This window comes from Oncorhynchus keta, unplaced genomic scaffold (genome assembly GCF_023373465.1).
Source record: "Oncorhynchus keta strain PuntledgeMale-10-30-2019 unplaced genomic scaffold, Oket_V2 Un_contig_2339_pilon_pilon, whole genome shotgun sequence".
Lineage (NCBI taxonomy): Eukaryota > Metazoa > Chordata > Actinopteri > Salmoniformes > Salmonidae > Oncorhynchus > Oncorhynchus keta.
The window spans coordinates 26,316-53,810 of NW_026283356.1; the positions used below are offsets into that span (position 1 = coordinate 26,316).

General features: G+C 43.5%; 1 protein-coding gene across 7 annotated transcripts; it reads right to left on the minus strand.

The window, feature by feature from the left end:
* Window positions 1–4,009: 4,009 nt before the first annotated feature.
* On the minus strand, window positions 4,010–25,200 carry LOC127921730 (CD9 antigen-like). 7 transcript variants are annotated; one of them, XM_052505358.1, is made up of 13 exons: window positions 24,384–25,200; window positions 12,660–12,762; window positions 9,708–9,805; window positions 8,382–8,456; window positions 6,878–6,979; window positions 6,392–6,576; window positions 6,192–6,341; window positions 6,002–6,121; window positions 5,756–5,904; window positions 5,508–5,587; window positions 5,388–5,447; window positions 4,783–5,347; window positions 4,010–4,551 (listed from the first exon to the last, which is right to left on the minus strand). In XM_052505358.1, exons 1-6 carry the CDS (start codon window positions 24,447–24,449, stop codon window positions 6,451–6,453), a joined length of 570 nt encoding a protein of 189 aa, XP_052361318.1. In that variant the 5' UTR covers window positions 24,450–25,200; the 3' UTR covers window positions 4,010–4,551; window positions 4,783–5,347; window positions 5,388–5,447; window positions 5,508–5,587; window positions 5,756–5,904; window positions 6,002–6,121; window positions 6,192–6,341; window positions 6,392–6,450. The 7 variants fall into 7 exon arrangements, with proteins under 7 accessions (XP_052361318.1, XP_052361321.1, XP_052361320.1 ...); XM_052505361.1 differs by lacking the exons at window positions 5,508–5,587; window positions 5,756–5,904; window positions 6,002–6,121 and having other exon boundaries at window positions 4,783–5,067; XM_052505360.1 differs by lacking the exons at window positions 5,508–5,587; window positions 5,756–5,904; window positions 6,002–6,121.
* Window positions 25,201–27,495: the final 2,295 nt, after the last annotated feature.

Consider the following 27,495-nt stretch of genomic DNA (forward strand, 5'->3'; position numbering starts at 1 on the left):
TCACCAGGGGTATATTTAACTAATGACTAGTTCACCAGGGGTATATTACTATGGACTAGTTCACCAGGGGTATATTACTAAGGACTAGTTCACCAGGGGTATATTACTAACTAAGGACTAGTTCACCAGGGGTATATTACTATGGACTAGTTCACCAGGGGTATATTACTAAGGACTAGTTCACCAGGGGTATATTACTAAGGACTAGTTCACCAGGGGTATATTACTATGGACTAGTTCACCAGGGGTATATTACTAAGGACTAGTTCACCAGGGGTATATTACTAAGGACTAGTTCACCAGGGGTATATTACTAAGGACTAGTTCACCAGGGGTATATTACTAAGGACTAGTTCACCAGGGGTATATTACTATGGACTAGTTCACCAGGGGTATATTACTATGGACTAGTTCACCAGGGGTATTTTACTAATTAAGGACTAGTTCACCAGGGGTATATTACTAACTAAGGACTAGTTCACCAGGGGTATGTTACTAACTAAGGACTCGTTCACCAGGGGTATATTACTAAGGACTAGTTCACCAGGGGTATATTACTAAGGACTAGTTCACCAGGGGTATATTACTAAGGACTAGTTCACCAGGGTATATTACTAAGGACTAGTTCACCAAGGGTATATTACTGACTAAGGACTAGTTCACCAGGGGTATATTACTTAGGACTAGTTCACCAGGGGTATATTACTAAGGACTAGTTCACCAGGTGGACTAGTTCACCAGGGGTATATTACTAAGGACTAGTTCACCAGGGGTATATTACTAAGGACTAGTTCACCAGGGGTATATTACTAAGGACTAGTTCACCAGGGGTATATTACTAAGGACTAGTTCACCAGGGGTATATTACTAAGGACTAGTTCACCAGGGGTATATTAATTACTAAGGACTAGTTCACCAGGGGTATATTACTTAGGACTAGTTCACCAGGGGTATATTACTAAGGACTAGTTCACCAGGGGTATATTACAAAGGACTAGTTCACCAGGGGTATATTACTAAGGACTAGTTCACCAGGGGTATATTACTAAGGACTAGTTCACCAGGGGTATATTACTAAGGACTAGTTCACCAGGGGTATATTACTAAGGACTAGTTCACCAGGGGTATATTACTAAGGACTAGTTCACCAGGGGTATATTACTAAGGACTAGTTCACCAGGGGTATATTAATTACTAAGGACTAGTTCACCAGGGGTATATTACTAAGGACTAGTTCACCAGGGGTATATTACTATGGACTAGTTCACCAGGGGTATATTACTAACGACTGGTTCACCAGGGGTATATTACTAAGGACTAGTTCACCAGGGGTATATTACTATGGACTAGTTCACCAGGGGTATATTACTAAGGACTAGTTCACCAGGGGTATATTACTAAGGACTAGTTCACCAGGGGTATATTACTAAGGACTAGTTCACCAGGGGTATATTACTATGGACTAGTTCACCAGGGGTATATTACTAAGGACTAGTTCACCAGGGGTATATTACTAAGGACTAGTTCACCAGGGGTATATTACTAAGGACTAGTTCACCAGGGGTATATTACTAAGGACTAGTTCACCAGGCGTATATTACTATGGACTAGTTCACCAGGGGTATATTACTATGGACTAGTACACCAGGGGTATTTTACTAATTAAGGACTAGTTCACCAGGGGTATATTACTAACTAAGGACTAGTTCACCAGGGGTGTATTACTAACTAAGGACTAGTTCACCAGGGGTATATTACTATGGACTAGTTCACCAGGGGTATATTACTAAGGACTAGTTCACCAGGGGTATATTACTAAGGACTAGTTCACCAGGGGTATATTACTAAGGACTAGTTCACCAGGGGTATATTACTAAGGACTAGTTCACCAAGGGTATATTACTGACTAAGGACTAGTTCACCAGGGGTATATTACTTAGGACTAGTTCACCAGGGGTATATTACTAAGGACTAGTTCACCAGGGGTATATTACTAAGGACTAGTTCACCAGGTGTATATTACTAAGGACTAGTTCACCAGGGGTATATTACTAAGGACTAGTTCACCAGGGTATATTACTATGGACTAGTTCACCAGGGGTATATTACTAAGGACTAGTTCACCAGGGGTATATTACTAAGGACTAGTTCACCAGGGGTATATTAATTACTAAGGACTAGTTCACCAGGGGTATATTACTTAGGACTAGTTCAGGGGTATATTACTAAGGACTAGTTCACCAGGGGTATATTACTAAGGACTAGTTCACCAGGGGTATATTACAAAGGACTAGTTCACCAGGGGTATATTACTAAGGACTAGTTCACCAGGGGTATATTACTAAGGACTAGTTCACCAGGGGTATATTACTAAGGACTAGTTCACCAGGGGTATATTACTAAGGACTAGTTCACCAGGGGTATATTACTAAGGACTAGTTCACCAGGGGTATATTACTAAGGACTAGTTCACCAGGGGTATATTAATTACTAAGGACTAGTTCAGGGGTATATTACTAAGGACTAGTTCACCAGGGGGGTATATTACTATGGACTAGTTCACCAGGGGTATATTACTAACGACTGGTTCCAGGGGTATATTACTAAGGACTAGTTCACCAGGGTATATTACTATGGACTAGTTCACCAGGGGTATATTACTAAGGACTAGTTCACCAGGGGTATATTACTAACTAAGGACTAGTTCACCAGGGGTATATTACTAACTAAGGACTAGTTCACCAGGGGTATATTACTAACTAAGGACTAGTTCACCAGGGGTATATTACTAACTAAGGACTAGTTCACCAGGGGTATATTACTATCTAAGGACTAGTTCACCAGGGGTATATTACTAAGGACTAGTTCACCAGGGGTATATTACTAAGGACTAGTTCACCAGGGGTATATTACTAAGGACTAGTTCACCAGGGGTATATTACTAAGGACTAGTTCACCAGGGGTATATTACTAAGGACTAGTTCACCAGGGGTATATTACTAAGGACTAGTTCACCAGGGGTATATTACTAACTAAGGACTAGTTCACCAGGGGTATTTTACAAACTAAGGACTAGTTCACCAGGGGTATTTGACTAATTAAGGACTAGTTCACCAGGGGTATTTTACTAATTAATGACTAGTTCACCAGGGGTATATTACTAACTAAGGACTAGTTCACCAGTGGTATATTACTAACCAAGGGCTAGTTCACCAGGGGTATATTACTAACTAAGGACTCGTTCACCAGGGGTATATTACTAACTAAGGACTAGTTCACCAGGGGTATATTACTAAGGACTAGTTCACCAGGGGTATATTACTAACTAAGGACTAGTTAACCAGGGACATTGTTGCTGGTTGGCCATTTATTGGGATGAATATTGTCCTGGAGGCAGCTCTACTAGCTAGCTCAGCCACACATCCTGATTTTAATCACACTGCTAACACTATGCGTAATCTTAAACAAGCTCATTTTAGTTTTCATACGTTTTGTTTACAGTTTTGCCGTTTTTTACTTTGCGGCTGGCCCATCTAGCGGAAAGCTCTCCTCTCTTTCTCCAGGACAATCCCAATAAACACCTTTGTTCTGGGGTGTTTATGAAGTGAATGACCTGACCAGATGTTTGGTATGTTGAGTTGAACATAAAGCATTGAAGAGAGTTGTTCTGTTCCCTCGATCTCCACATCCATCCCCACAGTCACTAGATCTAATCTCCACATCCATCTCCACAGTCACTAGATCTAATCCCCACATCCATCCCCACAGTCACTAGATCTAATCCCCACATCCATCCCCACAGTCACTAGATCTAATCCCACATCCATCCCCACAGTCACTAGATCTAATCCCCACATCCATCCCCACAGTCACTAGATCTAATCCCACATCCATCTCCACAGTCACTAGATCTAATCCCCACATCCATCTCCACAGTCACTAGATCTAATCCCCACAGTCACTAGATCTAATCCCCACATCCATCTCCACAGTCACTCACAGTCTGACATCCATATTAAGTCATTTTATTTGGCAATTCAAAGAAATATACATCTTAGTTCATCAAAATAGTTGCAATAAAAATGTTTATAAAATCTGTACTCTGCCATAAAGTTGTTACAGTCCATGTAGCTGAACAAACAGGCAATATGAGGAGAAACATAGTCAGGTTTTTAAAGCACATACATCAGATTAAATTCTGGCAGATTTGAAGGCGTTTTGCTTCTACAGTGATGAAACGATACACTGATTACATTGTTACAAAACCTCAGCACGGCTCCACACATTCACAGGAGACTGAGTTTCCATCCAGGGTAGAGCCTGACTGACTGGCTAGCTGGTTGGCTGGCTAGCTGGTTGGCTGGCTGGCTGGTTGGCTGCCAGCCTAAAACTGACAACTATCTCGAATGGCAGTACAAACCTAGTGAGCATTTAACAGGACAGACACACAGATAAGTTAAGTGGACGGAATGGCAGAGTCTGAGTCTACATGATGTCACGGGACCTCCTGATGGCACAGCACAGCAGCATGCTGAAGATCATCCCAAAGATCTGGACAGAAGAGAAACTACATATCATTAGAGGACAAGAGGAAGGAGAGGACAGAGGAGGGGAGAGAGAGGGAGAGGGGTGGAGGAGAGAGAGGAAGGAGAGGAGAGAGGAGTGAAGGAGAGATAGAAAAGAGTGAGAGGTGTGAAGGAGAGGAGTGGAGGACGGATAGAAAAGAAAGGAGTGAATGAGAGAGCGAGACAGGAGAGGAGAGAGTTGATTGGCTGTTCTCACCATGAGGACTCCAATTCCGATGCCCACTCCTCCAATGATATGGAGTTTAGAGTTGAACACCTCGTCAATGGCCGCTGGGCAACTCTGACAGAACAACACACTGAGATTACACACTGCTACAACTCTTTTACCCTATAATATACACCTCTACCCTATAATATACACCTCTACCCTATAATATACACCTCTACCCTATAATATACACCTCTACCCTATAATATACACCTCTACCCTATAATATACACCTCTACCCTATAATATACACTTCTACCCTATAATATACACCTCTACCCTATAATATACACCTCTACCCTATAATATACACCTCTACCCTATAATATACACCTCTACCCTATAATATACACCTCTACCCTATAATATACACCTCTACCCTATAATATACACCTCTACCCTATAATATACACTTCTACCCTATAATATACACCTCTACCCTATAATATACACTTCTACCCTATAATATACACCTCTACCCTATAATATACACTTCTACCCTATAATATACACCTCTACCCTATAATATACACTTCTACCCTATAATATACACCTCTACCCTATAATATACACCTCTACCCTATAATATACACCTCTACCCTATAATATACACCTCTACCCTATAATATACACTTCTACCCTATAATATACACCTCTACCCTATAATATACACTTCTACCCTATAATATACACCTCTACCCTATAATATACACCTCTACCCTATAATATACACCTCTACCCTATAATATACACCTCTACCCTATAATATACACCTCTACCCTATAATATACACCTCTACCCTATAATATACACTTCTACCCTATAATATACACTTCTACCCTATAATATACACTTCTACCCTATAATATACACTTTTACCCTATAATACCCTATAATATACACCTCTACCCTATAATATAATAATAGACACTTCAACCCTATAATACCCTATAATATACACCTCTACCCTATAATATACACTTCTACCCTATAATATACACTTCTACCCTGTAATATACACTTCTACCCTATAATATACACTTCTACCCTATAATATACACTTTTACCCTATAATACCCTATAATATACACTTCTACCCTATAATATACACTCTACCCTATAATATACACTTCTACCCTATAATACACTTCTAGCAATAATATACACCTCTACCCTGTAAAATACACTTCTACCCTATAATATACACCTCTACCCTATAATATACACGTCTACCCTATAATATACACCTCTACCCTATAATATACACCTCTACCCTATAATATACACTTCTACCCTATAATATACACCTCTACCCTATAATATACACCTCTACCCTATAATATACACTTCTACCCTATAATATACACTTCTACCCTATAATACCCTATAATATACACTTCTACCCTATAATATACACTTCTACCCTATAATATACACTTCTACCCTATAATATACACCTCTACCCTATAATATACACTTCTACCCTATAATATACACCTCTACCCTATAATATACACTTCTACCCTATAATACCCTATAATATACACCTCTACCCTATAATATACACTTCTACCCTATAATGCCCTATAATATACACTTCTACCCTATAATACCCTATAATATACACTTCTACCCTATAATATAATAGCTCGTCACTCAAATAGTTGTTGCGGCAGGGGTTATGTTTGTTACCGTGGTAATCAGAGCCTCCAGTCCTTCCTTCTTTGGGCAGGTCTCCCTGGCGCTGTCAATTATCGTGCCTGTCAGGCCGCAGCAGTTCAGCTGCCCCAGGGAAACACAGGAAACACAATTTTAGTTCTACTGTACACTTGACAGACAGACATACCCTGGACTGTTATGTTAGAGTTATGTGTGTGTGTACAGACAGACAGACAGACAGACAGACAGACAGACAGACAGACAGACAGACAGACAGACACACACCCAGATAATATACACACACTAATATGTCTGTGTGTGTGTGTGTGTGTGTGTGTGTGTGTGTGTGTGTGTGTGTGTGTGTGTGTGTGTGTGTGTGTGTGTGTGTGTGTGTGTGTGTGTGTGTGTGTGTGTGTGTACTCACTCCAAAGTGTATGAGGCGTAATGTCTCCTTCAGGGCCTCATGCTTGGTGTTCATGTAGTTATTGTAAGTCTGCTTGTAGAACTCTGTGATGTCTTCCACCACCTAGACAGAGACAGACAGGGAAGGGGGGGACAGACAGGAGGTGGGGAGAGACAGAGAGGAAAGGGGGAGACAGACATGAAGAGAGACAGACAGGGGAAGAGAAGAGAGACAGAGAGGGATAGGGGAGACAGGCAGGAGGAGAGAAGAGAGACAGAGAGGGGAAGAGAAGAGAGACAGACAGGGGAGGGGGAGACAGACAGGAGGTGGGGAGAGACAGAGAGGGGGAGAGAAGAGAGACAGACAGGGGGAGAGAAGAGAGACAGAGAGGGGAGGGGGAGACAGACAGGAGGTGGGGAGAGACAGAGGGGGGGAGACAGAAGAGAGACAGACAGGGGAAGAGAAGAGAGACAGAGAGGGGAGGGGAGACAGACAGGGGTGGGGAGAGACAGGAGGGGAAGAGGAGAGACAGAGAGGGGAGGGAGAGACAGACATGACCCCTATAAGAGAGACAGACAGGGAAGAGGGGAGAGACAGAGAGGGATAGGGAGACAGACAGGAGGGAGAGAAGAGAGACAGAGAGGGGGAAGAGAAGACAGACAGAGAGGGGTGGGAGACAGACAGGAGAGTGGGGAGAGACAGAGAGGGGGAGAGAAGAGAGACAGACAGGGGGAGAGAAGAGAGACAGAGAGGGGAGGGAGACAGACAGGAGGTGGGGAGAGACAGACAGGGGAGAGACAGAGAGACAGACAGGGGGAGAGAGAGACAGAGAGGGGGGGGGAGACAGACAGGAGGAGACAAGAGAGACAGACAGGGGAGGAAGAGAGACAGACAGGGGAGGGGAGACAGACAGGGGGGAGGGGGAGACAGAGGGAAGGGGGAGAGGAGAGACAGACAGGGGGAGAGAGACAGACAGGGGAGAGAGAGAGAGACAGACAGGGGAGGAAGACAGACAGGAGATGGGGAGAGACAGAGAGGGGAGGGGAGAGACAGACATGAGAGAGACAGACAGGGGAGAGAAGAGAGACAGAGAGGGAGGGGGAGACAGACAGGAGGAGAGAAGAGAGACAGACAGGGGGAGAAGAGAGACAGACAGGGGAGGGGAGACAGACAGGGGGAGGGGAGAGACAGAGGGGGGAGAGACAGACAGGGGGGAGAGAGAGAGACAGGGGGGGAGAGAGACAGACAGGGGAGAGAAGAGAGACAGACAGGGGAGAGAAGAGAGACAGAGAGGGGCGGGGGGAGACAGAGGGGAGACAAGAGAGACAGACAGGGGAGGGGAGAGACAGACAGGGGGGGGGGAGACAGACAGGGGAGGGAGAGCAGAGAGGGAGGGAGAGACAGACAGGAGGAGAGACATGAGAATGGAGAGATGCTAAGGTTTTGTATTGATCTGTAATAGATGGTCTGATGGTCTGTCCACAGTAAGAACAACAAACAGTGAAACAGCCTCTGAGTGTGTTACCGTGTCTTTATTGGAGAGCCCCCAGATCCCTGCTGCTACCTCCACCCCAAAGATCAACAACAGGAAGAAGAAGAACTGGAGAGAGGGAGAATGAGAGACAGACAGGGGGTGGGGGGAGAGACAGACAGGGGGCGGGGAGAGAGACAGACAGGGGGCGGGGAGAGAGACAGACAGGGGGCGGGGGAGAGACAGACAGGGGGCGGGGGAGAAACAGACAGGGGGCGGGGAGAGAGACAGACAGGGGCGGAGAGAGGGGAGAGAGACAGACAGGGGGCGGGGAGAGAGACAGACAGGGGGGGGAGAGAGACAGACAGGGGCGGGGAGAGAGACAGACAGGGGCGGGGAGAGAGACAGACAGGGGGCGGGGAGAGAGACAGACAGGGGGCGGGGAGAGAGACAGACAGGGGGGGGGGGAGAGAGACAGACAGGGGGCGGGGAGAGAGACAGACAGGGGGTGGGGAGAGAGACAGACAGGGGGTGGGGAGAGAGACAGACAGGGGGGAGAGAAGACAGGGGGCAGGGGGAGAGAGACAGACAGGGGTGGGGAGAGAGACAGACAGGGGGCGGGGAGAGACAGACAGACAGAGACAGGGGGGGAGAGAGACAGACAGGGGGGCAGGGGGAGAGAGACAGACAGGGGGCGGGGAGAGAGACAGACAGGGGCGGGGAGAGAGACAGGGGGCGGGGAGAGAGACAGACAGGGGGCGGGGAGAGAGACAGACAGGGGGCGGGGAGAGAGACAGACAGGGGGGCAGGGGGAGAGAGACAGACAGGGGGTGGGGGAGAGACAGACAGGGGGGGGAGAGAGACAGGGGGCGGGGAGAGAGACAGACATGGGGTGGGGGACCAGGGGCGGGGAGACAGACAGGGGGGGGAGAGAGACAGACAGGGGGCGGGGAGGGAGAGGGGGCGGGGAGAGACAGACAGGGGGCGGGGAGAGAGACAGACAGGGGGGGGAGAGACAGACAGGGGGGAGAGACAGACAGGGGGTGGGGGAGAGACAGACAGGGGGGTGGGGAGAGAGACAGAGAGGGGGTGGGGGGAGAGACAGACAGGGGCGGGGAGAGAGACAGACAGGGGTGGGGGGCGGGGAGAGAGACAGACAGGGGGTGGGGAGAGAGACAGACAGGGGGGGCGGGGGAGAGAGACAGACAGGGGGTGGGGGAGAGACAGACAGGGGCGGGGAGAGAGACAGACAGGGGGGGGGGAGAGACAGACAGGAGAGAGAGACAGACAGGGGGAGAACGAGAGACAGACAGGGTGTGAGGCCTTGCAATGAAAAGTGTGTTATCATTGTATTCTATGATCACCATCATTGATCCTCACCGGTCCGAGCATACAGGGGGATTCCTTAATGGCTCCACAGCAGCCCAGGAACCCGACAACCATCATCAACATCCCCGCAGCCAGCAGAATATACACACCTGTGGACCACACACACACACACACACACACACACACACACACACACACACACACACACACACACACACACACACACACACACACACACACACACACACACACACACACACACAGACACACACACACACACACACACACACACACACACACACACACACACACACACACACACACACACACCATGAATACACACACGCACACACACACACACACACACACACACACACACACACACACACACACACACACACACACACACACACACACACACCATGAATACACACCATACACACACACATACACACACACACATGCACACACACCACACACACACACCATGAATACACACCACACACACCACACACACCATGAATACACACCATGCACACACACACACACACACACACCACACACACACACACACACACACACACACACACACACCATGCACACACACACCATGCACACACACCATGCACACACACACCATACACACACACCATGCACACACACCATGCACACAACCACCATACACACACCACACACACACCATACACACACACCATACACACACACACACACACCATACACACACACCACACACACACACCATGACCCCACACACACCATGCACACACACACCATGCACACACACACCATGCACACACACTCATGTCACACACACCATACACACACACCATGTCCCACACACACCATGCACACACACCATGCACCCCACACACCCACACACACACACCATACCACACACACCATGCACACACACCATGCACACACTGTCCCTGATGTCCCTGACCCCTGACCATGTCCCACACTCTGTCCCTGACCCACTGACTCTGTCCCACCCACCATGTCCCTGACCCCTGACACACACACCATGCACACCCTGACTCTGTCCCACTCTGTCCCTGACCCCTGACTCTGTCACTGACCCCTGACTCATGTCCCTGACACACACTGACCATGACTCTGTCCCTGACCCCTGACTCTGTCCCTGACCCCATGCACACACACCATGCTCTGTCCCACACACTCTGTCCCTGACTGACACACACCATGCACACACACCATGCTGACACACACACCATGCACACACACCATGTCCCACCCCTGACTCTGTCCCTGACCCCTGACTCTGTCCTCACCCACCTGTCCCTGCTGACACACACACCATGTCCCTGACCCTGTCCCACTCTGTCCCTGACTGACCATGACTCTGTCCACACACCACTCTGTCACACCCACCATGCACACCCACCATGCCCACACACACCTGACTCTGTCCCTGACACTGACCATGTCCCTGACCACACCATGCACCCCACACACCCCTGATGCTGTCTGACCCCCTGACTCTGTCCACCATGCACACACCCACCATGCACCCACCCCATACCCACCACACCATGCCCACCCACCATGCACACACCCCATCTGTCCACACACACCTCTGTCCCTGACCCCTGACTCTGTCCCTGACCCCTGACTCTGTCCCTGACCCCTGACTCTGTCCCTGACTCTGTCCCTGACCCCCTGACTCCCCTGACTCTGTCCCTGACCCTGACTTGTCCCTGACCCCTGTCCCTGTCCCTGACCCTTTGTCCCTGACCCCTGCTCCTGACCCCTGACTCTTCCCTGACCCCTGACTCTGTCCCTGACCCCTGATTCTGACCCTGACCCCCTGTCTGTCCCTGACCCCTGACTCTGTCCCTGACCCCTGACTCTGTCCCTGACCCCTGACTCTGTCCCTGACCCCTGACTCTGTCCCTGACCCTGACTCCCTGACCCTTTGTCCCTCCTGTCCCTGACCCCTGACTCCCTGACCCCTGACTCTGTCTCTGACCTCTGTCCCTGACTCTGTCCCTGACCCCTGACTCTGTCCCTGACCCCTGACTCTGTCCCTGACCCCTGACTCTGTCCCTGACCCCTGACTCTGTCCCTGACCCTGTCCCTGACTCTGTCCCTGACCCTGACTCTGTCCCTGACCCCTGACTCTGTCCCTGACCCCTGACTCTGTCCCTGACCCTGACTTGTCCCTGACCCTGTCCCTGACCCCTGACTCTGTCCCTGACCCCTGACTCTGTCCCTGACCCCTGACTCTGTCCCTGACCCCTGACTCTGTCCCTGACCCCTGACCCTGTCCCTGACCCCTGTCCCTGACTCTGTCCCTGACCCCTGACTCTGTCCCTGACCCCTGACTCTGTCCCTGACCCCTGACTCTGTCCCTGACCCCTGACTCTGTCCCTGACCTCTGTCCCTGACCCCCCTGACTCTGTCCCTGACCCCTGACTCTGTCCCTGACCCCTGACTCTGTCCCTGACCCTTTGTCCCTGACTCTGTCCCTGACCCCTGACTCTGTCCCTGACCCCTGACTCTGTCCCTGACTCTGTCCCTGACCCCTGTCCCTGACTCTGTCCCTGACCCCTGACTCTGTCCCTGACCCCTGTCCCTGACTCTGTCCCTGACCCCTGACTCTGTCCCTGACCCCTTGTCCCTGACTCTGTCCCTGACCCCTGACTCTGTCCCTGACCCTGACTCTGTCCCTGACCCCTGACTCTGTCCCTGACCCTGTCCCTGACCTCTTACCCTGTCCCTGACTCTGTCCCTGACCCCTGACTCTGACCCTGACCCTTTGTCCCTGACCCTGTGTAGAGAATTAAGTGTGTGTGTGTGTTAGAAACCTATTTGTGGACCTTAGAGTTTCTAACAGACATGATGATACCACTAGCTGAGAGGAGATATTTTATGCTGTAGGGGTTAGGGTGTAGGGGTTATGGTTAGGGGTGAGAAGTTGGATTTAAGGTATAGGGGTTAGGGGTGAGAGCTCAGTCTTACCGGTGAAGAAGAGAGAAGGAGAGTCCTCTCCACCGAACAGTCCCACAGTCCGAGAGTCAAAACTCAGCCACAGCCCTACGGCCAACACTCCTGTTCCTGCCAACTGACACATGCACACCCACACACACATACATTAGAAACAGTGTAAAGAACAGTTCAGATTTTGGGAATGATACCCAGCAGGCACTTATCCTCGACTACCCCCCCACCCACTTTCTAGAAAACTGGTTTCAGGCTGCTACATCCATTATAATAATATAATAATATAGTAATATAATAATATAGTAGTAATATAATAATATAGTAGTAATATAATAATATAGTAATATAATATAATAATATAGTAGTATAATATAATAATATAATAGTAATATATAATAATATAATAAGTAGTAATATAATAATATAGTAATATAATATAATAGTAATATAATAATATAGTAATATAATATAATAATATATAGTAATATAATAATATAGTATATAATAATATAATAATATAATATAGTAATATAATAATATAGTAGTAATATATAATAATATAGTAATATAATATAATAATATAGTAGTAATATAATAATATAATAGTAATATAATAATATAGTAGTAATATAATAGTAATATAGTAATATAATAATATATAGTAATATAATAATATAATATAGTAATATAAATAATATAATAATATATATAATAATAATATAGTAATATAATAATATAATAGTAATATAATAATATAATAGTAATATATATAATATAGTAATATAATATATAATATAATAATATAGTAGTAATATAATAATATAAAGTAATATAGTAATATAATAATATATAATAATAGTAATATAATAATATAATAGTAATATAGTAATAATATAATAATATATAGTAATATAATAATATATAGTAATATAATAATATAATAGTAATATAATAATATAATAGTAATATAATAATATGATAGTAATATAATAATATAATAGTAATATAATAATATAGTAGTAATATAATAATATAGTAGTAATATAATAATATAATAGTAATATAATAATATGATAGTAATATAATAATATAATAGTAATATAATAATATAGTAGTAATATAATAATATATATAGTAATATAATAATATAGTAGTAATATAATAATATAGTAATATAATAATATAATAGTAATATAATAATATAGTAGTAATATAATAATATAGTAGTAATATAATATAATAATATAGTAATATAATAATATAGTAGTAATATAATAATATAATAGTAATATAATAATATAATAGTAATATAATAATATGATAGTAATATAATAATATAATAGTAATATAATAATATAGTAGTATAATATAATAATATAGTAGTAATATAATAATATAACAGTAACATAGTAATATAATAATATGGTAGTAATATAATAATATAGTAGTAATATAATAATATAGTAATATAATATAATAATATAGTGGTAATATAGTAATATAATAATATAGTAGTATAATATAATAATATAATAGTAATATAATAATATAACAGTAATATAGTAATATAATAATATAGTAGTAATATAATAATATAATAGTAATATAATAATATAACAGTAATATAATAATATAATAATAATATAATAATATAATAGTAATATAATAATATAATAGTAATATAATAATATAGTAATATAATATAATAATATAGTAGTAATATAATAATATAACAGTAATATAATAATATAATAGTAATATAATAATATAGTAGTAATATAATAATATAGTAATATAATATAATAATATAATAGTAATATAATAATATAACAGTAATATAATAATATAATAGTAATATAATAATATGATAGTGATATAATAATATGATAGTGATATAATAATATAGTAGTAATATAATAATATAATATAACAGTAATATAATAATATAGTAGTAATATAATAATATAGTAATATAATAATATAATAGTAATATAATAATATAGTAATATAAAGTAATATAAAGTAATATAATAATATAACAGTAATATAGTAATATAATAATATAATAGTAATATAATAATATAGTAGTAATATAATAATATATCTAACACCAGCTCCATTATCAGAATGACGGCCCATCTAACACCAGCTCCATTATCAGAATGACGGCCCATCTAACACCAGCTCCATTATCAGAATGACGGCCCATCTAACACCAGCTCCATCTAACACCAGCTCCATTATCAGAATGGCGGCCCATCTAACACCAGCTCCACTCCTCCATTATCAGAATGACGGCCCATCTAACACCAGCTCCACTCCTCCATTATCAGAATGACGGCCCATCTAACACCAGCTCCATTATCAGAATGACGGCCCATCTAACACCAGCTCCATTATCAGAATGACGGCCCATCTAACACCAGCTCCATTATCAGAATGACGGCCCATCTAACACCAGCTCCATTATCAGAATGACGGCCCATCTAACACCAGCTCCATTATCAGAATGACGGCCCATCTAACACCAGCTCCATTATCAGAATGACGGCCCATCTAACACCAGCTCCACTCCTCCATTATCAGAATGACGGCCCATCTAACACCAGCTCCATTATCAGAATGACGGCCCATCTAACACCAGCTCCATTATCAGAATGACGGCCCATCTAACACCAGCTCCATTATCAGAATGACGGCCCATCTAACACCAGCTCCACTCCTCCATTATCAGAATGACGGCCCATCTAACACCAGCTCCATTATCAGAATGACGGCCCATCTAACACCAGCTCCATTATCAGAATGACGGCCCATCTAACACCAGCTCCATTATCAGAATGACGGCCCATCTAACACCAGCTCCATTATCAGAATGACGGCCCATCTAACACCAGCTCTACTGCTGCATTATCAGAATGTTCTTCTGACAATGTCTCATGTGACCCTGAAGAGGTGCACTGTGGACGATGGAGAGCCGCACGACTGTGCTGCCCTGGTGGAGCTTGTCTCTAAACCAAGGCTGGATTTAACTGATGTCTGTTTGCTAAACACACATGTGGAACTGTTTGTAGATGGCTGAGAAAGGAGAACCATTGGTTGCGTATGTGGTTACTACTGCCTCAACCACACTGGAAAGTGCTAAATTACCCTCCCACCTTTCTGCCCAAGCAGCAGAACTCTTTGCACTCACTAGAGCTGGCATATTAGCTAAAGGCCAGTCTGCTACCATCTATACAGATAGCAGATATGCCTTTGGTGTGGTACATGATTCTGTGGAAACAGCGTTGCTTCCTGACCTCCTCTGGTCAGACATTCTCTCATTCAAAACGTGTTGATAACTTACTAGAGGCTATTTGGCTCCCTTCTGAAGGTGCTGTTTGTAAGTGCCTTGCTCATGCTAACTCTTCCGACCCTGTCTCCAAAGGTAACGCTATGGCTGACTCGGCAGCTAAGGCTGCAGCTGTCTCCGTGGAGACGCCCTGTGTTACAGATGGTTTAACTTCCTGATCATAACCTCTTCTCGCTCACTGATATCTCTGACTTGCAATCATCTGTGGTTCCTGTTGAGTTGAGGAAGTGGAAACAACTATATGCATACTGTATGACCGGCTGGGCTACCAGTCTTACCACGTTCATGTTTCCCCTACTTAGCTAAGTTGTCACATGGAAGGGATCATGTGTCAAAGGGGGGAGTTGTTGATTTTGTAAATACATTTTGGTTTGCACCTGGGTTTTCTGTGTTTGCTGAACAATTTTGTGCAAAATATGTGATTTGTATGACTAACAACATGGGAAGAGGGATTCCCATGCCACTGTCGACTCATCTGACCCCTGAAGGACCATTTGAACAAATAATGATGGATTTGATTGAACTCTCTCCTTGTCAGGGTTACAAATATTGTCTGGTGATAGTGGATGCCTTCTCCAAGTGGGTAGAGGCTTTCCCATGTCGACATCCCACTGAATCTCCTTAGGGAGATCATCCCAAGGTGGGGGTTACCATCTAAAGTAACCAGCGACAATGGCTCCCACTTTGTAAACCTGGTGATACAGAACTTGTCTGAGATTCTGCAGATAGACCTCAGGACCCATTGTAGCTATAAATCTGGCGGTTTAAATGAACGCGCTAATTAGACCCTAAAATCTAAGAATGTGAAGCTTATTGCAGAGACAGGGCTTTCCTGGGTCACTGTGATGCCCCTGGCTCTGATGTACATGTGAGGGCTGTTGGGGAATAATCAGAATTAGTTGGGTAACATAGATAAGATGTTTTATTTTCATTATATGCTTGTGAGTTACTTCTCATCAGAATGTATCTTGTTGTACTATAGTGGTGGCCAATTAACCAATTATCTCTTGGCTCCACTGTGTCTGTGTGCCAGTAACTCTCTACTTTTCCCATCGGGGAGAGGAGGATGGCAGTGTCTGGAACCATTCTATGTTCCCTCTCTGGTTGCCCTTATCTTGACCGAGAGGCTCACTTTCCTCTCCGTGAGCTTGTCCAGAATTGGTTGTATTTAGGATGGGAGTGTCTAAAATGACAATTGATATATATCAATATGTGGGAGTAATATGTGGTACCATTTTGTACCAAGAACGAGATAAGAGCTTTGTTTAGGAGACCAAACTGAACGATAATGTATAGCCAATGCTGTCTGGCTAGGGGATACTCCTCTCTGAAGTAAAGTCTTTCTTTGTGTAAGTTCCTAAGACCTGTGGTTTGGCATGTCGTCTAGGGGGGGGATCTTTGCTATAAAGGATCCCATTTGCCATTATGTTGTCCACTCTCAACTTTTCATTAGAGATACTGAACTGTTGAAAGTCAAAATGCTATTGCAAAAGCTTAATTATTATTAAAGGTGAAGATGAAGCATAACTCTGACTGGTGTGTGATTTGCTCTCTCATCATTTGGTAATTAAGGAAATATCCACGACAGGGCGGCCCCACAGAACCACTGGATTGGCTCCTCATGAGGTTCTGACAGGTAGACCAATGAGGATGATCAATTCCCCCTTCCCACAGAACCACTGGATTGGCTCCTCATGAGGTTCTGACAGGTAGACCAATGAGGATGATCAATTCCCCCTTCCCACAGAACAAGTTGACACTTATGGGCTGTGACAATGAAGTTATTGTACTGCTCTAAACAATGTTCTGAAGGCAATTTTCCCCAGAGTGAAAGCGGCTCTACCCCAGCCACTGGTGGGGATCCTGCACAAACTGCAACCAGGTGACTGGCTGGTGGTGAAAGACATGAGACCAAAGCATTGGAACCAGCAGAGGTGGACTGGACCATACCAGGTGATGCTGATTACTCCCACTGCTGTTCGCGTAGCTGAGAGGTCTACTTGGATCCACGCCATGACCATTCAGTCCCATGGCGAGACTTAATTAACAGCCTCTCCAGCTCGAGCCAACGGCAGACTCAGGACCAGACTTAATTAACAGCCACTCCAGCTCGAGCCTCAGACTCAGGACGAGACTTAATTAACAGCCACTCCAGCTCGAGCCTCAGACTCAGGACGAGACTTAATTAACAGCCACTCCAGTTCGAGCCTCAGACTCAGGACGAGACTTAATTAACAGCCACTTAAGCTCGAGCCAACGGCAGACTTAGACTTATTAACAGCCACTCCAGCTCGAGCCAACGGCAGACTCAGGACGAGACTTAATTAACAGCCACTCCAGCTCGAGCCAACGGCAGACTCAGGACGAGACTTAATTAACAGCCACTCCAGCTCGAGCCAAGTCCAGCAAACCTGTTCTGATCCAACTCCGGCGAACCCCATTCAGAACCTGTCCTGATCCAACCCCATTCAGAACCTGTCCTGATCCAACCCCATTCAGAACCTGTCCTGCTCCAACCCCAGAGAACCCCATTCAGAACCTGTCCTGCTCCAACCCTCACGAACCCCATTCAGAACCTGTCCTGATCCAACCCCATTCATAACCTGTCCTGATCCAACCCCATTCAGAACCTGTCCTGCTCCAACCCCGGAGAACCCCATTCAGAACCTGTCCTGCTCCAACCCCGGAGAACCCCATTCAGAACCTATCCTGATCCAACCCCGGAGAACCCCATTTAGGACCTGTCATTGTCACAACCCAAGCAATATTTCCATACTACAATTTAATGAATCCTATCTGGGAATGTCAACATGTGTCAATTATAGTGTTTTCCCAATAGGATGTAGCTGGAAGAAGGGAACATGCAGCTCTGGATACCCCATTAGACTGAGGGTGGGACACACCATTATTGATGCGGAAACTGACGATCATTCTCCTCATCAATTTGGCTCGGCAACATTCGGTGTCCTGTGTGAATCTAAGTGTGCGTTCTCTAATTCTCTCCTTCTCTCTTTCTTTCTCTCTTTACTGATCATTATTGGATCTGTGGTGATCAAGCCCGTCTCTACCTACCAACACATTGGACAGGGTGCTGTATTTTAGGTAAACTAAACATATCCCTTGTGGTAATGTATAAAACCAATTCCTCTATTCCAAGCAGGTTACACAGTGCCATCCGTTTTGTCACCAAAGCCCCATACACTACCCACCACTGCGACCTGTATGCTTTGCTGTTTGGTTGGCCCTGGGCTTCATACTCGTCACCAAACCCACTGGCTACAGGTTATCTACAAGTCTCTGCTAGGTAAAGCCCCACCTTATCTCAGCTCACTGGTCACCATAGCAGCACCCACCAATAGTACGCATTCCAGCAGGTATATCTCACTGGTCACCCCCAAAGACAATTCCTCATTTGGTCGCCTTTCCTTCCAGTTCTCTGCTGCCAATGCCTGGAACGAACTGCAAAAATCTCTGAAGCTGGAGACTCATATCTCCCTCACTAGCTTTAAGCACCAGCTGTCAGAGCAGCTCACAGATCACTGCACCTGTACATAGCCAATCTGTAAACAGCCCATCCAACTACCTCATCCCCATACTGTATTTATTTATCTTGCTCCTTTGCACCCCGGTATTTCTACTTGCACATTCATCTTCTGCACATCTACCATTCCAATGTTTAATTGCTATATTGTAATTTGACACTATGGCCTATTTATTGCCTTACCTCATTTGCACACACATATATACCTTTTTCTACTGTATTATTGATTGTATGTCTGTTTATTCCATGTGTAACTCTGTGTTGTTGTATGTGTCAAATTGTTATGCTTTATCTTGGCCAGGTCCCAGTTGCAAATTAGGACTTGTTCTCAACTAGCCTACGTGGTTAAATAAAGGTTTTCTCAACTGGCCTACCTGGTTAAATAAAGGTGTTCTCAACTGGCCTACCTGGTTAAATAAAGGTGTTCTCAACTAGCCTACCTGGTTAAATAAAGGTGTTCTCAACTAGCCTACCTGATTAAATAAAGGTGTTCTCAACTGGCCTACCTGGTTAAATAAAGGTGTTCTCAACTAGCCTCAATCTGGTTAAATAAAGGTGTTCTCAACTAGCCTACCTGGTTAAATAAAGGTGAAATAAAAATAAATAAATAAAATAAATCACTTCAAGAAGCTCATCAAACGCTCGGCTCAGGCCAGGCTACGAGTCGGCTGGATCGGTCAGATATACCAGTATAACTTTGATGCAAACGCTCGGCTCAGGCCAAGCTACGAGTCGGCTGGATCGGTCAGATATACCAGTATAACTTTGATGCAAACGCCGGCTCAGGCCAAAGCTACGAGTCGGCTGGATCGGTCAGATATACCAGTATAACTTTGACGCAAAAGCGAGAGGGGTAGCAATCCTGATAAAGAAAAACATTCCTTTTGTTTACTCAACCTCCATTTCAGATCCTAATGGTCGGTATGTTATTGTGGCTTGTATACTGAATTCGAAACCAATAACCTTGGTCAATTTATACTGTATATAACAAGGCAGACAGAATTTCAAAGAAGCATTTATGCAAGTACAAGATAGAGGGGGGGGCTTTGGCCTTCCTCACTTCAAACTGTATTATTGGGCTGCTAATCTGAACATTGTCTTTCTGGAGGGAAAGTTTACCTGGGATCCGTCAGAATGACATGCCTTCATATGGCTTTTGACTGAGCAGGCCTACCAGTCAACGTTCCTCAAACTCCCTGCACTGGTTAAAGTCCAGAATATGTCACTGGATGACTCTAACCCGGTCATTTGTCAAAAGCCTAGGATCTGGAAACAATGAGGCATTTTCTTAACATTACCCACTGTAAATACATTGACAGCCAGATTTGCCTGAATTACATGCTTTCCACCCCGCATCAGGATGATGTGGTGTTTTCACAGTGGAGGGAGAAGGGGCTCACAACAATCGGTCATCTATACATAGATGGTCAGTTAGCTTCATTTCAACTATTACAGGGAAGGTTTAACATGCCAACAACACATTAATTCAGATACCTCCAAATCAGGAACTGCTTAAGGACACATATCCCACAGTATGGCATGAAGCCAAATAGTCCTGCATTAGACAGCTTGATCCTTGTCAAACCCCATTCAGAAGGGTCGGTCTCTAGACTGTATGATGTGCTACAGAAAGGGTTGGTCTCTAGACTGTATGATGTGCTACAGAAAGGGTCGGTCTCTAGACTGTATGATGTGCTACAGAAAGGGTCGGTCTCTAGACTGTATGATGTGCTACAGGCCCTCATAGAGGTATCCACAGACACTATTAAAAAGGCTTGGGAACAAGAACTTGGTTCAGAAATCTCAGATGAGGACTGGGTAGAAGCTCTCAGATCAGGACTGAGTAGAAGCTCTCAGATGAGGACTGGGTAGAAGCTCTCAGATGAGGACTGGGTAGAAGCTCTCAGATGAGGACTGGGTAGAAGCTCTCAGATGAGGACTGAGTAGAAGCTCTCAGATGAGGACTGGGTAGAAGTTCTCAGATCAGGACTGAGTAGAAGCTCTCAGATGAGGACTGAGTAGAAGCTCTCAGATGAGGACTGAGTAGAAGCTCTCAGATGAGGACTGAGTAGAAGCTCTCAGATGAGGACTGGGTAGAAGCTCTCAGATGAGGACTGGGTAGAAGCTCTCAGATGAGGACTGGGTAGAAGCTCTGAGATGAGGACCGGGTAGAAGCTCTCAGATGAGGACTGAGTAGAAGCTCTCAGATGAGGACTGAGTAGAAGCTCTGAGATGAGGACTGGGTAGAAGCTCTCAGATGAGGACTGGGTAGAAGCTCTCAGATGAGGACTATTAAAAGCTCTCAGATGAGGACTGGGAAAGAAGCTCTCAGATGAGGATGTGCTATAGGCCCTCTCAGTATGAGGACTGGGTAGAAGCTATGATCAGATGAGGACACATAGGTATCCACAGAAACTATTCAGATGAGGACTGGGTAGAAGCTCTCAGATGAGGACTGGGTAGAAGCTCTCAGATGAGGACTGGGTAGAAGCTCTCAGATGAGGACTGGGTAGAAGCTCTCAGATGAGGACTGGGTAGAAGCTCTCAGATGAGGACTGGGTAGAAGCTCTCAGATGAGGACTGGGTAGAAGCTCTGAGATGAGGACTGGGTAGAAGCTCTGAGATGAGGACTGGGTAGAAACTCTGAGATGAGAACTGGGTAGAAGCTCTCAGATGAGGACTGGGTAGAAGCTCTGAGATGAGGACTGAGTAGAAGCTCTCAGATGAGGACTGAGTAGAAGCTCTCAGATGAGGACTGGGTAGAAGCTCTCAGATGAGGACTGGGTAGAAGCTCTCAGATGAGGACTGAGTAGAAGCTCTGAGATGAGGACTGGGTAGAAGCTCTGAGATGAGGACTGGGTAGAAGCTCTGAGATGAGGACTGGGTAAAAGCTCTAAGATGAGGACTGTGTAGAAGCTCTAAGATGAGGACTGTGTAGAAGCTCTAAGATGAGGACTGTGTAGAAGCTCTGACATGAGGACTGGGTAGAAGCTCTCAGATGAGGACTGGGTAGAAGCTCTCAGATGAGGACTGGGTAGAAGCTCTCAGATGAGGACTGGGTAGAAGCTCTCAGATGAGGACTGGGTAGAAGCTCTGAGATGAGGACTGGGTAGAAGCTCTGAGATGAGGACTGGGTAGAAGCTCTGAGATGAGGACTGGGTAAAAGCTCTAAGATGAGGACTGTGTAGAAGCTCTAAGATGAGGACTGTGTAGAAGCTCTGACATGAGGACTGGGTAGAAGCTCTCAGATGAGGACTGGGTAGAAGCTCTCAGATGAGGACTGGGTAGAAGCTCTCAGATGAGGACTGGGTAGAAGCTCTCAGATGAGGACTGGGTAGAAGCTCTGAGATGAGAACTGGGTAGAAGCTCTGAGATGAGGACTGGGTAGAAGCTCTCAGTTGAGGACTGGGTAGAAGCTCTCAGATGAGGACTGGGTAGAAGCTCTGAGATGAGAACTGGGTAGAAGCTCTCAGGAATGTAAACCACAGTTCAGTGAATGCCAGACTCAGCCATGTACAGTTTAAGGTGATACACAGGTTACATTACTCAAAAGTAAAACTGCATGAAATATTCCTGGACACCTCACCACTGTGTGAGAGGTGCAAGCAGGATGAGGGGACGTTGACCCACTTGGACATGTCCTAAGTTACAGGCTTACTGGGCTCTCATTTTTGATGACTTATCTGAAGCCTTCGATAGAGTTCTAGCCCCAGACCCATTGATCGCTCTGTTTGCTACAGTTGATGGGAATAACCAGGAAGGGAAGGCTGTCTCTCTTTGTACTCTATTAGCCAAGAGGCTCATATTGCAATTTTGGAAAGTGGAGACTGTACCTTTGAAATGTGGTTACGGGATTTAGGGAATGTAATACATATGAAAAGATACAATACCTCCAATAGAAGTCTGTTTTACAAAATATGTCAGCCGATACTGGATAAATGGTCTAGTCCCGCTTCATAACTGGGTTGACGATCTGCTGCTACTCTGTGCTGTACTTCACTCAATATTTATTTAGGATTTAACTACACTGCTTGTAATGACTATCTGCTGTCTTCTTATACATGTACCACCTAATAGGATTTAGTTTTAGTGTGTGTGAGTTCAGTTTAGTTCTGTCCTCTGAATTGGCCATCCCATTCAACAGTACAATGAATGTCAATGTTTGTATTGCTGTCTTTATTAAAAAATATATAATAATATAATAACATAAGACCTGGATGATATATCACACACAGTCAGACAGAGTGTATCTCAGGGATACCTTACCAACCAAGGGAAACAAACAGACAGATAATAACATAAGACCTGGATGATATATCACACACAGTCAGACAGAGTGTATCTCAGGGATACCTTACCAACCAAGGGGAAACAACCAGACAGATAATAACATAAGACCTGGATGATATATCACACACAGTCAGACAGAGTGTATCTCAGGGATACCTTACCAACCAAGGGAAACAACCAGACACTCGCCCAGTCTGATTTAGCTTCTCAGTGTTAATCATTCTATTTTCTCACTATGGCCAACAAACAGCTGACCACCAAAATGCTGATAACATTGTAAAAGAGAAGAGAGAATGTGACAAAAGAGAGAGGGTCATTTTTTTTTTAACTAGGCAAGGAAGTTGTGACGAAATTCTGATTTACAATGACAGCCTACCGAGGAACAGTGGGTTAACTGCCTTGTTCAGGTGCAGAACAACAGATGGGGATTCGAGCCAGCAACCTTTCAGTTACTGGCTCAATGCTCTAACCAGTAGGCTACCTGCCACCCAGGCGCAGGTAAAGAGTGGACTCAGTAGAGAGAATATGAGACAGAAGTTTGATATCTCAGAGCACTTACCCAGAAGAGGAAGTTGAACATGAACATTAGGTATTTGATGCATTTGATTCCTCCTACGACTCCCATGGTAAAATACAGCACAGGTTTGGTGGTGGAGAGAAATATCCCAGACAAGTCTAGTCAGAGTTAAACCTGCGGTTCCCAGAGAAGTCTAGTCAGAGTTAAACCTACGGTTCCCAGAGAAGTCTAGTCAGAGTTAAACCTACGGTTCCCAGAGAAGTCTAGTCAGAGTTAAACCTACGGTTCCCAGAGAAGTCTAGTCAGAGTTAAACCTACGGTTCCCAGAGAAGTCTAGTCAGAGTTAAACCTGCGGTTCCCAGAGAAGTCTAGTCAGAGTTAAACCTACGGTTCCCAGAGAAGTCTAGTCAGAGTTAAACCTACGGTTCCCAGAGAAGTCTAGTCAGAGTTAAACCTACGGTTCCCAGAGAAGTCTAGTCAGAGTTAAACCTACGGTTCCCAGAGAAGTCTAGTCAGAGTTAAACCTACGGTTCCCAGAGAAGTCTAGTCAGAGTTAAACCTGCGGTTCCCAGAGAAGTCTAGTCAGAGTTAAACCTGCGGTTCCCAGAGAAGTCTAGTCAGAGTTAAACCTGCGGTTCCCAGAGAAGTCTAGTCAGAGTTAAACCTGCGGTTCCCAGAGAAGTCTAGTCAGAGTTAAACCTACGGTTCCCAGAGAAGTCTAGTCAGAGTTAAACCTACGGTTCCCAGAGAAGTCTAGTCAGAGTTAAACCTGCGGAAAGAAACCTGTGAAAGAACACGAAGGAGAGAGGTCTGTGGAGAATTCCTGAGCCACACCCTCCAACCTCACTGTTCTTTGTTAGTCAGTCAGTCAAGCAGGAAGGGAGGGGCTCGACTAAACTTACAACAAGCTCTACGCAGACGCACGATTCTGAGTGTTGCAATGTTGTTTTTCCTCGTGCCTGCATTCAACATACCTTTTTTACTACCTGAAAATGGAGACATCATTCCTTCCTCAGCCGTGGGGGCAGGATTTTACTTCCTGAAAATGGAGACATTTCACTCCTTCCTCAGCCGTGGGGCAGGATTTTACTTGGTTCCTTGATCTGATCTATAGACACAGTGCCTTCGGAAAGTATTCAGACCCCTTGACCTTTTCCACAGTTTGTTACGTTACGGCCTCATTGTCACGGATCCTTCCAGAACTTTCATTACACACACCTGTCTCCTATTCCCACCGATTAGTACTTGTATAAGTGGTGCCCTTTGGTTTCCACTGGGCTGTTGATTATTGTTACTATGTCTGTTGGTGCGTGTGAGGACCTGTGCTGTGTTTTGCCTTCGTGCCCTTGTGGATTGGGCAGATGATTATGGGTGTCGTCCCGTGTGTTAGTCATTGTGTGCTTGTGTTATTTATTCCAGGTGCTCCTCACTCTTTTTTCTACCCTGTGTTTTGTTACGTGTTTGTTTGGTCTTCGACTTAATCCATTTTAGAATAAGGCTGTAACGTACCAAAATGTGGAAAAAGTTAAGGAGTCAAAAAGTCAAGGAGTCTGAGTCTGGCTCTAACCAACTGTGCAATTTTTAAGTTCACAAAAAGGTATTAGGATAACAATAGATAAGTATAGAAATAGTATTAGGTGAACAATAGATAAGTATAGAAATAGTATTAGGTGAACAATAGATAAGTATAGAAATAAAAGGTATTAGGATAACAATAGATAAGTATAGAAATAGTATTAGGTGAACAATAGATATAGAAATATATAAATAAAAGGTATTAGGTGAACAATAGATAAGTATAGAAATAGTATTAGGTGAACAATAGATAAGTATAGAAATAGTATTAGGTGAACAATAGATAAGTATAGAAATAGTATTAGGTGAACAATAGATAAGTATAGAAATAGTATTAGGTGAACAATAGATAAGTATAGAAATAAAAAGGTATTAGGTGAACAATAGATAAGTATAGAAATAGTATTAGGTGAACAATAGATAAGTATAGAAATAGTATTAGGTGAACAATAGATAAGTATAGAAATAGTATTAGGTGAACAATAGATAAGTATAGAAATAGTATTAGGTGAACAATAGATAAGTATAGAAATAGTATTAGGTGAACAATAGATAAGTATAGAAATAAAAGGTATTAGGTGAACAATAGATAAGTATAGAAATAGTATTAGGTGAACAATAGATAAGTATAGAAATAGTATTAGGTGAACAATAGATAAGTATAGAAATAGTATTAGGTGAACAATAGATAAGTATAGAAATAGTATTAGGTGAACAATAGATAAGTATAGAAATAAAAGGTATTAGGTGAACAATAGATAAGTATAGAAATAGTATTAGGTGAACAATAGATAAGTATAGAAATAAAAGGTATTAGGTGAACAATAGATAAGTATAGAAATAAAAGGTATTAGGTGAACAATAGATAAGTATAGAAATAAAAGGTATTAGGTGAACAATAGATAAGTATAGAAATAAAAAGGTATTAGGTGAACAATAGATAAGTATAGAAATAAAAGGTATTAGGTGAACAATAGATAAGTATAGAAATAGTATTAGGTGAACAATAGATAAGTATAGAAATAGTATTAGGTGAACAATAGATAAGTATAGAAATAAAAGGTATTAGGTGAACAATAGATAAGTATAGAAATAAAAAGGTATTAGGTGAACAATAGATAAGTATAGAAATAGTATTAGGTGAACAATAGATAAGTATAGAAATAGTATTAGGTGAACAATAGATAAGTATAGAAATAAAAAGGTATTAGGTGAACAATAGATAAGTATAGAAATAGTATTAGGTGAACAATAGATAAGTATAGAAATAGTATTAGGTGAACAATAGATAAGTATAGAAATAGTATTAGGTGAACAATAGATAAGTATAGAAATAGTATTAGGTGAACAATAGATAAGTATAGAAATAGTATTAGGTGAACAATAGATAAGTATAGAAATAGTATTAGGTGAACAATAGATAAGTATAGAAATAAAAAGGTATTAGGTGAACAATAGATAAGTATAGAAATAAAAGGTATTAGGTGAACAATAGATAAGTATAGAAATAAAAGGTATTAGGTGAACAATAGATAAGTATAGAAATAGTATTAGGTGAACAATAGATAAGTATAGAAAT

Excerpts from the sequence above, each read along its gene's own strand:
- LOC127921730 (XM_052505361.1), bottom strand. The coding sequence starts at position 24,449 with ATGGGAGTCGTAGGAGGAATCAAATGCATCAAATACCTAATGTTCATG. Across the intron at positions 6,980-8,381 it reads GGCTCTCCAATAAAGACACG|GTGGTGGAAGACATCACAGA; the intron begins GTAACACACTCA and ends GTCTCTGTCTAG. Across the intron at positions 6,577-6,877 it reads TACGCCTCATACACTTTGGA|CTGAACTGCTGCGGCCTGAC; the intron begins GTGAGTACACAC and ends TCCCTGGGGCAG.